Source organism: Vitis riparia, chromosome 8 (genome assembly GCF_004353265.1).
Source record: "Vitis riparia cultivar Riparia Gloire de Montpellier isolate 1030 chromosome 8, EGFV_Vit.rip_1.0, whole genome shotgun sequence".
In the NCBI taxonomy this organism is placed as follows: Eukaryota; Viridiplantae; Streptophyta; class Magnoliopsida; order Vitales; family Vitaceae; genus Vitis; species Vitis riparia.
The window spans coordinates 19,729,124-19,741,492 of NC_048438.1; the positions used below are offsets into that span (position 1 = coordinate 19,729,124).

The 12,369-nt window shown below is 30.2% G+C and overlaps 1 protein-coding gene across 2 annotated transcripts; it reads left to right on the plus strand.

Annotated features, from left to right (window-relative positions):
- Positions 1-5,693: 5,693 nt before the first annotated feature.
- Positions 5,694-11,997, plus strand: LOC117919895 (UPF0481 protein At3g47200-like). 2 transcript variants are annotated; one of them, XM_034837182.1, is made up of 3 exons: positions 5,694-6,277; positions 7,728-9,223; positions 11,751-11,997. In XM_034837182.1, exons 1-2 carry the CDS (start codon positions 6,222-6,224, stop codon positions 9,175-9,177), a joined length of 1,506 nt encoding a protein of 501 aa, XP_034693073.1. In that variant the 5' UTR covers positions 5,694-6,221; the 3' UTR covers positions 9,178-9,223; positions 11,751-11,997. The 2 variants fall into 2 exon arrangements, with proteins under 2 accessions (XP_034693073.1, XP_034693072.1); XM_034837181.1 differs by lacking the exon at positions 11,751-11,997 and having other exon boundaries at positions 7,728-9,387.
- The last annotated feature ends 372 nt before the right edge of the window (positions 11,998-12,369 follow it).

Consider the following 12,369-nt stretch of genomic DNA (forward strand, 5'->3'; position numbering starts at 1 on the left):
TAAATTATCAAAGCTAGCAAATATTTTTCCTATTTCCAAAAGAGGAAATAAAAGAATTCAAATTTCATTCTAATTTTCAACAAGTATATATCCAAAATTATAATATTTAAATTAGAAATTGAAATTTTTTTTCTAAATGTCATGGAATGTTTGATTGATTCATTATGGGAGAATCACTTGTTGTATAGAAGTGGATGATGAATGAGTCTCTAACTTTGCAAAGAAGATAAACATCGAACTTGAAGAATGAGATAAGATAGTAAAATAGTAAATTTAGGTTATTTTATATTATCAAATGGGTTGAATGAATTAGAATAACACCTACTTTTGATGAATTCAAATCAGACTTATAAGTTGGATTTAATTTCTATCTAAATAATTTTTTATTCAATTTCTACCTTCTTAACATTTATCCAAACATAGGAATAAAGAAGAAAATGAATGAGATGTCTATTCCCACTCCCTATTCTCATGTACCAAACCCCCTTAAGGTTTAGTTTTAATATACTTAATCATCATTGATTTTAAATTGTTCTAATTAACATCCTAATGATTTTATTTTTTTAGAAAAATCTACAATAATTTTAGATAAAAAAAATTATAATAAGATGAATTATAAATATACACCCTTTAACTAAAAAAAGGCAAATATTTTGACTATTTCTATTTAACAAAAAATTTATAATAAATTATGAAAAAATAGAAAAAAAAATAACTTAAAATCTGAAAACAAATTACTTTTAACAAAAAGTTAAAAAAATAAACACCCTCTAACTAACTTCAAAATCTAATGATAATTTAGTACATTTCAAATTAACCCATAACTACAATTTTTTTTTTTTTACCTAATTCTTTTTTTTCCCTGTTCACCAAATCTAAAAGAGAATTTTAAATTATATTTAAGAAAATTGTTTCTCCTCACTTTTGTGTGAGGATGACCTTTTTCTTTTTTTAATTCCTTGTTGTAAGTAAAAAAAGTAAATAGCCAATGATATTTTTGTTTTATTAATTGCTTATTGCAAATAAACAAGGGAAATTAACGAAAGAAAAAGACCATTCCACTCATTTCCTTTGTTTACTTGCAACATGGAATTAGTAAAAGAGCGATAAATCTCACAACAAACCTACTAGAAACGGTTTCCTCACACGTCTAATGAAACCTTTTGCACTCCCAAAGATACAAAAATGTCTAAGAAACCCTTTTGCTTTCCGGAGGATACAGAGTTTGAGTTACATAAATTGATACAAAATTTACATAAAAATAAATTAAAAAAATAAAAAAAATCTTATCCCAAAGCACAATTTTGTCCGTTAGGTTTAGTGTCTCACATTTATTGTTTTCTTTTCTTTTCTTCTCTTTTTTTTTTTTTATAAAAAAAGACTAGTCCACAAGGAAAGTGTCAGGTATTTATAATCAGATGCATTTAGTGCCCAGTGATGGAAAATGTCAGGATGCATGTGCAATTGTTGTCCTTCGATTGAGGTGGCCCTCCAGTAATTGGGATTTCACAACGTGCCGTTAGGTTTATTTTATTATCCGAGTTTGGGTTAAAAATAACCTCTTTAACCAAACAAATTTGGATTTTGGCCCTCTTTTGAATCTCTTGTTAAAAATGGCCTCTTTCTCTCCATTAGCATCTTTTATTATTATTATTTTTAAAAAAAATTAAAAACCTCTTTCACTCCCATCAGCATCTTTTATTATTATTGTTTTTAATTATTTTTTAAAAAGTTATTTTTTAAAAATAAAATAAAATTGAAGATGGAGGTGTGGGTCTGAATGGCAGCAACCATGGGCATCATCAGCAAGGACGGCATGACATCGTTGGCTGGCAATGAGTAGCAGCCGGAGTTGGAGGAAAGGAAAAATGGGTATGATGGGTAGGATGGAGAGAGAGAAGAGAAATAGGGAAAGAAAGAAACAAGCGAAGGGAGAAAGGGTTGAAGTCAATCAAAGAAGGGGAGATGGAGTGGCCGACAGCAACGTCGCCAGCGATGGGTCGATGGTGATGGGTGTGTGAGTGGAAGAGAAGGAAGAAATGCAGTTTTAATTTTTTTAAAAAAAAAAATAGAAGAAGGCTAGTTTGAACAATTGTTTCAATACAGGCCTAAAGTTGATTTTTTTGTTTATGTCAAAAGCTACTTTGACCCAAAATTCTTATTATCCACTCTCAACAAAGGGCCCCACCAATTCAAAGAGAGATCATCTTCTTCCTTCCATATGGACACACATGTTCTCACCAAGCTCCCAAACTCAACGCCAAACCTACCCTACAGCGACGGCTCCGAATTAATTATAATAGAATTTTTTTTTTAAATTCTTTTAATTAATTGTAATTTCCTATTTTTATGTTTTGGGTATATTATTTTCTATTTTTGTGTTTTAGGATTATGTATATATATTCCTTCTTAATCAATGAAAAAGTCAAATCATTGTTTCTAAATAATATTTTCTCTACTTCGACATGGTATCGAGCCTAATCTTATTGGGTGTATTTTTTTTTTCTTCGAAAAACCAGAAGAACTCTACAACCACTTTCCTTAATGGCTTCACTCTCAAGATTCTTACCATCCCCTTCTTACAATCAATCTCTCCAATATCACCAAATTGTCATCCACCAATGATCTCATATGGAGCCTTCAAATCCAATCTTTTCTTGAAGGTTATGATCTTCATCACTTCATTGATGATACTCATACTCTACCACCACCCACCGTTACCATCATTGGTGTTGCATCTTCAAATCCGACATACACAATCTAGAAGCATCTGCGTTTCATTACAACCGCTTATTACTCGCACCACCACTTCCCTTATGCATGGCAAACCTTAGCCAATACCTATACCAAATCATCTTGTGGTCATATTAAACAATTGAAGAAACAATTATAGCGGTGTACCAAAAACTCTCTAACTTTTTGGACTTACGCCTTTGTTATTACTGTATATCTCGTCAACCGTATGCCCACACCACCCACACTACATCTCAAGTGCTAATCAAATTAACCATGTTAGTATTTTCTCTTCCTTTCTCTAATTCCTTGTTTTTTTAGTAAATTACATCACAGGTGCATTAGGCTTACTGTCTCTAATTCCTTGTTTTTTAGTAAATTACATCACAGATGCATTAGGCTTACTGCTTCATATTATGAACCATTTGGAATTTTAAACCTTAGTTTGACTTAGCATATGTTAATCCACGAGGAAAATGTGGCATTTGTCATCAGATGCAATTATTGTCCTTTGAACAAAAATGATAGTAATGTGCATTTATTGTTCTTTCAATCAAGGTGGCCCTCTGTCTTCATTGTTTTTAATGTTGTCATCTTTAGCGCAACATATTTCAGATAATCAGTAAATGTAGGCGAAGGAATAGTAAACAATGATATTAAAAGCTGAGCTAAAATTAAAGATGAGGTTTGGTATCATTCATCGCATGACATGAATTCAATACGGTTTTTTATTATTATTATTATTATTAATTTGAATGGAGTATAAATAGGTTTGGATGAAAATTTATATCGATATGTATAATTTATTCAATAAAAAGACCGTTTTGAACATTAATTTGAAAAAAGGCTAATATTATTATTATTATTTTTTTCTCACCAAAGGGCTATCTCTTAGCCCAAAACTCATGGATGTGTGTAGGTTTGAGTTTGTAGGATCTTAAAAAATGTATTTGAAAGTATGTGATCTATGATTAAAGGGTTTGAATGCTTTGAAATCGGTTGCATTTGGAGAATGGGGTGTTTTCATCAGTTTATTTGCATTAGAATGACCAGGAACTATTTTATTCTGTGGCGGGTCCACAACACTACAGGCGAAATTTCACTGGCCATCATTGCTAACCGCATTGAACTTTGGATCTATCTCACTTCCTGTTCCAAATTAATTAGTTGTTTTCTTTTCTTTTATTATTAAGATTGTAAATCCATAGCATGGAAAATGCACCTTATTATTTTTTTATTATTTTAATTTTATTATGTTTTAATACGTGACATGTGTTCTAAGGAAAATAATTAATTACAAGCTACTACACAAAATAAAAATAATCAAAAGGCTAATGGATTGAATTCTATTCCACTTTTATAATTTCATAAATAAAACATAATTAAATATTCATAATAATTGATTTTTACTTTAAGAAAGTTAAATTTGTTTTCATTTTTACATTTTTTTTACATTACTCATTGTAAAATAACAGTCAACATTTACCTTGCCAAATTGTCAAAATGTACATAGTGCTGTTTCTGAGGAAAGGTGGTTTGTGTACACATTTTGTGAAATCCTACCAAATTAACAAAATTATAGAAAAATAATATGAATAAAATTTTTGTTAAGATTAATAATTATGAGGTATGATATTTATGTTAACATTCTTTAAAAAGAATATTTTTCTTTTGAATTTTTTCACTTTGACCACATTTTGAAAAATGATAAAAATGTTTTTTTAATTTGAAAGACCAATCAAAGGTTTTAAGTGGCTTATTTCAAATGAATTCATTAAATGACGAAGAATATATATAGTATTTTTGAGAATTTTTAGATTTATAAGGAAATTTTGTAAGAACCACAAAGGATATGTGCAATACTTTTGTGATTTTTAGATTCATTAAGAGATTTTATGAAAATTTTTATTTTATTTATGAAATCTTTTTTGTTGTTTTATCTCATTTATTAAAATGATTCATTATTGTTTATAAATTAAATTAGAAAATTAAATTTGAAATTTTGAAAATTTAATTACTTAATTAAAAGAATTTAATTTATTGATTTTGATAACTTGTCTAATTAATTAAAAAAATTTGTTAACAAAAAAAATATTCATTTTAATTCTCTAAGATTTGTTTTCTTTAGAGATGTGCAGAGATTATTTATTTATTTTAATTATTTTTTTATTTTATAACCTTTCATGTTGACGTGTTAAATTTATGTGATTCCCCGCTTTTCAACCCCAAATTTTATTGAATTCCTTGATAATTTAATTAATTGAAAAAAAAAAAGAAAAAGAAAAAGGAAAAATGGATGTCTACGGGTGGTCCCAATGACGTGAGGAAAGCTGTCCCCAGCCTCGTGATGAAAGAAAAATAAGTTCGATGTCTACTGGTGGTCCTACTGACGCGAGTAAAGGTGTCCCAACGACGCCAGGAAAGGAGAAATAAATTTGATGTCTACAGGTGGTCCAAATGACTTGAGGAATATGAATTTTTTTTAAAAAAATAATTTTTATTAACTATTAAAAAAAAAAAAAGACATTCATTTAAATTTTATTCATTTTATAAATCTTAATAAAATTAAATTAAATTTAGTAATTTGAAAAAAAATACACAATTTTTCAAAAAAATAAAAATAAATTATTATTATTATTATTTAAAAATCAAACACTTTAATATATATTTAAAATTATGTATATAGAAAATAACTAAAAATATGTCAAAATTATTTTTTTAAGTGATATATTTTTAGAATATATTTTTTAAAAAAATTAATTTTTTAAAAATAATAAAATTTTAAAATAATTATTAAAAAAATTAAGATAAAAAAATTTATGACAAAAATTCATGTTTTATACATTCTCGTCGATTATGTAATTATTACGAAACATATCTTAATTTTTGTACCAACTAATCCACAACACAATTTTCCCTCCTCTTTCTTATTCAATACCCTGTACAAGTCGCCCTCACCGCTTCAACGAGCGATCATCTTCAATTCCTTCCAGCTATATACAGTGTACACACATTCTGGACCTCCCTCGCCAAGCTCCCAAACGCAGCGCCGGAACCCAGCCCACACCAGCAGGCGGCTCCATCTCAACACCCAACACGTACTCACCCACGACCCTCAACTCCATCATCTCCATCACCTCTATAGCAAGCTCCACACCCATCCTGATCATCACCGTCTTGCTGCTACCCACATCCTGGTCACTTCCAAGGCCTTCCATACCCATTCCATATGGAACCAGCCTTTACGCCACGGTAAACACCCATTCTCACTACAACTTCACATCTCCATACAATCATACGTTCTTCCACCTCCAACACACCACACCACAACATCATCACCTCTCAGAGCCTGTAATCACCATTCTGGAACAACACCCATAGATATCACCACCGCAATCATCTCTTCTCAAAGCCCATAGCACCACCGGGCCTCAGCTCACGCAGCACCACACACCTCTATCCGCATCGAACCACAAATCTCTATCTGCATGGCAGACGCCGCCGACGCAGGCCCCATTACGCCAGCACCGACGGACACCAAGCAGTACTCCCTCTACCCTTATAGCTTTCTGTAAAATAAAAGATATTTTATGATTAATTTTTTTAGATAAGCTGAAAAGGTTAGAAAAAAAATTATAAAAAGGTATTTTTTTTTCATTTTAAATTTTATTTGAACAAAAAATTTCAATATTTTGGAAGTTACCTTATTTTAACAATATTATTTTAAGGTAGTATTTTTTTTAAAAAAAAATTCTATTTAATAATTTTAAAATTATAAAAAAGGTATTTTTTTTCATTTTAAATTTTATTTGAACAAAAAATTTCAATATTTTGGAAGTTACCTTATTTTAACAATATTATTTTAAGGTAGTATTTAAAAAAAAAAAAAAAATTCTATTGGAGAAAAATTTTAGAAAACCTATCCATGTAATAATTGAAATTCACCGTTCATACATTTCTGTGAGAATATTTTGAGTCAGCTATGGATGCATTCATTGCATGGGCCCGGGAAGCAGAGAGTGGTCCAATTCTATATGTCCCATTTTTTTTGTTTGAACTTGAAATGGAGTACCATCACACACAAAATTTGTATGTTTAAGAACTGATCTTGGGGCTTTTTGTACAAATACAACATTTTTTTCTTTTTTTAAATAAAAACCATTTTCCTAAAAGTATTCATAAAGTTGTCTTCATTGCTATGTTTGGTTCAAGAAAATTTAAAGGAAAAGAGGAAGAGAAAAAAGATAGAAAAAATAAATAAATAAATCTAAAACGAATAAAAATATTTTTTATTTATTTAATTTTTTATATAAAAATGAAATAATTTAAAAATATATAAATTTCTTAATAATTTTAATCATATTTAAATTTCTTTTATGTTTTTCATATTAAAACAAAATACGAAAAAATAATTTTTTTTAATATATTTTTTTCTTCCCTTAGTACTTTTTGAACCAAATATAGCATTAAGCTAAATAGAGCTTACTAGAATTTAGTATAAGAAATAAATTAATACATTAATATTAAATTGGGTGTCTCACATTCATAACCATTTTTAGTTTTAAGCCTTAGTTTGACTAGGAGATTATTTTCAAAATATTGATAAACATGCATTTAACCTTTGACCAATTAATTAGAAAGCATTGCTTTGTGTTTTAAAGAAATATACTCATTCAGTTGAGCACATATACATTTTATGGAGCTCGATGAGTTGGATGAGATGAATTAGAAAATTATATTGCAATAATTCGTTTAAAATGGTAGATATTATGCAATCGTGTAGGTTTGATTTCTTAGGATCTTAGCAAAAATGCATTTTGAAAGAATGAGATGTGATTAAGGGTTTTGAAATTGGTTGCATTAATTTGAGGAATGGCTTGTTTTCATTAGTTGATTAGTTGTAGAAAATAAGTCTTTTTTTTTTTTTTTTTTGCTTTGGTGATTAGGGACCATTTATTCTCAGCCTTACAACATGTGTGTTTTGAAATTGGCAGGTCCATGGCAAGTAGAGTTTCTGCTGATGGATTTGATACTTGTGTTTGGTATGGACCGGATGGTAGGGCATCAAGTGAAAGGAAAAATTCATTTCAAAGCGGATCACTCAGGATACCAAGGGTTCCAGTGACTTTGAGATATATTTTGAATTACCCTCGATGGATTAAACCAAAAGTGATTTCAATCGGTCCTTACTACTATGGTGATAAATATCTCCAAGAAGTGCAAAAGCTCAAGTATCAACATGCCGAGAAATTCATACGTGAAAGTCAACAACAAACAAATGAGTTGTACCAAAAAATTGAAAATGAGATCGACGACCTAGCAATGTGTTATGATTCTTGTGAAGCAACATCGGAAGATGACAAAAAGAAACTGGCCACGATATTCTTGTTGGATGGGTGTTTTTTACTACGTTTCATTTACTACAGCAACAAGGAGGAAGGGATCAACGCTTTGAGTTTTACAAATCATGATATGACTTATATAAGACAAGACTTGTTCTTGTTAGAGAACCAACTTCCCTATCAAGTTCTCAAGCTGTTGTTCGAACATGCCAATTTTAAGGCAGAGTCGAAAGATTTTTCAATGGAAGAGATGATAAAAGATTTTGTCATATCTCACATCCCCTTGCCTGGAGGAAAATCGGAAAGAGAAACATTGGAAAGTGGAAAAATAGATGAGCCTTGCCATCTCCTTCACCTTTTGCAACGTGCAGTTCTAGGCCAATTGGAAACAAATCACCCACAACAAAAAGAGGATGAAGCTGAGGGAAAAAAGCAACGTGAGAGACAATGTCCCCCTAAAGGAGGAATTAGAAAGTTGTTGAGCCGACTCCCTGCTTTACTCCCCCACAACAAAGAAGGCAAAGTACAAAGGAAATCCATTCGTCACTCATTCAAAAACGCCCAACAACTTACAACAGTGGGCATCCGTTTTAAGCCCAATGAGACGGGTTATTTGGGAGATATTTCTTTCACTTCTGATTGCTCTGGCATTACTGGATGCCTTAGGCTTCCTCCAATCACCATTGACACCTCAACTATGATAATTTTCTTAAACTTGATAGTCTTCGAATCCTCAAATACCCCCAACGACCTTGGCGTAATCTCTTACCTATGCTTCCTGGACTCACTCATTGATCATTGGGACGACGTTAAGGAGCTTCAGGCAGCCCAAGTACTCCATAACTTTTTGGGTGACCAAAGAGAAGTGGCCAAATTTTTCAACCACGTATGCGGCAAATTGGTACCAAATTCTAATGCTTATAAAAATGTGAAACTACAAATTCAAAAGCATATTGAAAGTCACTACCAGAGCAAATTGCGGATATGGTTGCTTCAATGCAAGCATACCTATTTTAGTAGTCCCTGGAGTATCATTGCGTTGTTTGCTGCATTTTTAGGACTACTCTTTACTGCTATTCAAGCCTGCACTTCACTTGCCTGAAGCTGATAAGTTGCTTCTTAGTATCCTATTATCCCCGCCTTGTCAGGTAAGATACTTGCACTCAATATTTGTTTGCTTTTCTTCACTTTCTATGTGGCCCACAAAATTGCTCTTCATGCAAGGGGTCCTAGCTTTAGAGTTAATCCGTTCACCTCATATGGTTGTACAGACGTTACTCATGTAGTCTATCATTTATGCTTATCTTATGAGGAAAGTGTGTCTTAATGTTTGATTTGAAAATATATGCAAAATGATTACCGTCTTTTCATATCTCAAACCATGATTTCAAAATATTAATTTGTTAATTCAAGTACTTTTAGATCAAAAGTAGTACTAAAATACTATCTTTTAATGATATAAGTAGTACATTTGACTTAAATAGAAACTATTAGAACGTACTTTTACACCCAAACACACTTTTCTTTATCTTATTTTGGTATCTTTTAAACTTTTGCAAGGGACTTTAAAAGTAGTGTAGAGAAAAAAAAATGGTGTATTTAACATTCTCTTTTTATGCATCCATGATTACGAATAATTTGTAATTAAACGAATGAAATATAGACAATGATAGCATGTTTCATTTCCATAAGATTATAAAACATTTAGGTTTTAATTTAGAAAATATTTTTGTCAAAGACTTTTTATTTAAGTCTTTGGTGTTTTTCTCCTTTTTTATTTTTTATACATTAGTTGATAATTGTTGATTTATCATAAAATCGGTATAAACAAAATTTCCTTATCAACTCAAAAATGCTTTAGAATTTTCTTGCCAACTCAAAAGTGCTCTATAGTTTCTATTAGGTATGCAATAATGTTGGTCCCTAGAAAAAATAATGGTTGAAAATGACCTTGGGATGAGTGTGTAAGGTCAGAGATGGTTAGACACCATTATATAAACTTGGGATGAGTCATGGTCACTAATAGCTCATTGGTTTTGAGATGAGGATGACTAAATCTTTAATCCTAACAAGTGGTATCAAAATTAGGTCGTGGGTTCAAGTTGTAAGAGCCCAATGTTAAGTATAACAACTAATCTTTAATACCATGAAAAAAATTTCTTATTGGAAGCATATATCAATGCTTTAGACGTGAATTCATCACCTTATAAACACAAATAATAGGAATAGAGGGTAGAGATTACACCACATGAGCTTTCCTAAATGGTTGATAAAAATACATCTACATTCAACTTTGAGCCCTATAATCAAGCCTAGGGAAAAAAAAAAGAAGGGAATTTACTATGAGAACATGAGTGTTATAAAAAAAGGGAATTGATTGATTAAAATAATACTTGTTGAAAAGAATATTAAGGATAGAGGTGTAACTTGCTTGGATTGGATCGACTCAATCTGAACCCAACTTGATGCTTGGGTTGATTTGGGCAAACATTTTCAATACTTGGATTGAGTTTGGGTTAAATTTTCTCAATCTGAACTCAATTTGGGTTTTGTTTGAGCCAAAATTCGGACAATCTAAGTTTAACCCAAGCATAATTTAATCTTTTTTTATAATATTTATAATGTTTATTATTTAGTTTAATAATATTCATTTTCTTTTTAGATTTTAAAAGAAAAAATTAAATTATAATTATATCATATATTTTTTTTTAGTTTTTTTAGAAAATACATCAGTTTATTTTACTTTTTTAATGTTATATTGAAGTTTTGTCTTATTTACGGTTTAAGTTTTGGTATAAATATATAAAAGATTTTGAATTATGCGGCTCAATTAACCAAACTAACCTGAGTTTAATATGATCAACTCGAGTTGAACTGACCAACTCTAGTTGAACTAGCCAATTCGAGTTTAACTGACCAACTTGAGTTTAACTTGACCAACTCGAGTTTAACTTGATCAACTTGAATTCAATCCAAGTTTAAAAAAATGAAATTAGATTAGGCTTGGGTTGAATACCTTAAGTAAGAGGTAGGGTTGGATTGAGTTTGGGTTGAGGTTGAGTCGATTATTTCTTAATTTGGGTTGAACACAAATTAGCTATCAACCTAATCGATCTACTCAAGTTGCACATCTAATTATGAATAATAATATTAATATAAAAAATTGTTAAAAATATCAAATTATAACTTTTAATAAATAACAAATAGTATTTTTTTTTTATCTATGTTATGTTATTAAGTTTTTCAAGATTAAGGTAATGTTTGTTTTTTAAATGAATAGAAAAAATAAAAATATTTGACTTTTTTTATTCAATTAAAAGTAATTCGTTAATATCAACCAATATAATAAAATTGAACTTATTAATAACAAGTTTATTTTAATTATATTGGTTGATACCAAGACATCAATTGTAGAAGAAAGGATTAATCGATCCTGAAGTAGATTAAGGTAGTAGGCATCCAATTTAAGCCTAGTGAGACGAGTTACTTTACAAACATTTCTTTTACTTCTCATTGCTTTCGCACATCATTAGATGCCTTAGACTTATTTCAATCACCATTGCATCTTGATCTTGATTCTTATCTCTCTTTCCTATTATCTTATTTTGATTATATGGCTTTATTTTGTCTTTCACACATTGCTTTACCCAGAGTATTTATGTTTTAACTGTGCAGATCACAAGTATTAGGATATTTTGTTGGATCTTGATGAATATTTTGATTCCCAACATGTGTGTGGATGATTAGGTTTAGATTGATTGAGAGTTATGTAAACTCCATTTGAGAGTTTTAGGGGGTTTATGTAACTTGATTGTCACAAAATTACCAAATGGAAGATTGTTATGACCTTTAGTTCTTGTATTTGTTTTGTTGACAATTTCATTCTTTTCCATTCTGGTAAAGGAAATTTTTTGGATAGTGATTTACTCTCTATAAAAGATTTGAGGTTGTTGTTTGTTCAATTGGAAGGTCATAGGTAAGTTTAAAAAGGTTTATTTAGTAACAAGTTAGGATTTTTCTTAAAGGATTGGGTTGGATTAATAACTTTTCTAAACTAAATTGTTAATATTATTTTTTTTCTAAAAAAATTCAGGGGCAGTCAAGTGCTAGCATTAGTGCTCAAGCGCTCCCACTGCTCAAGCACCTATCTAAGTGTTCAAGTGCCTAAGGCACTCGAGTAATCGATAAATGTGCTCGAGGACCTTCCAAATCTGCTAGAATATGGTAGATCGACTTTTTGAAAATAAAATATTTATTCTTTTTTTTTGGAAAATTTAGAACCAATCCTCTAGGT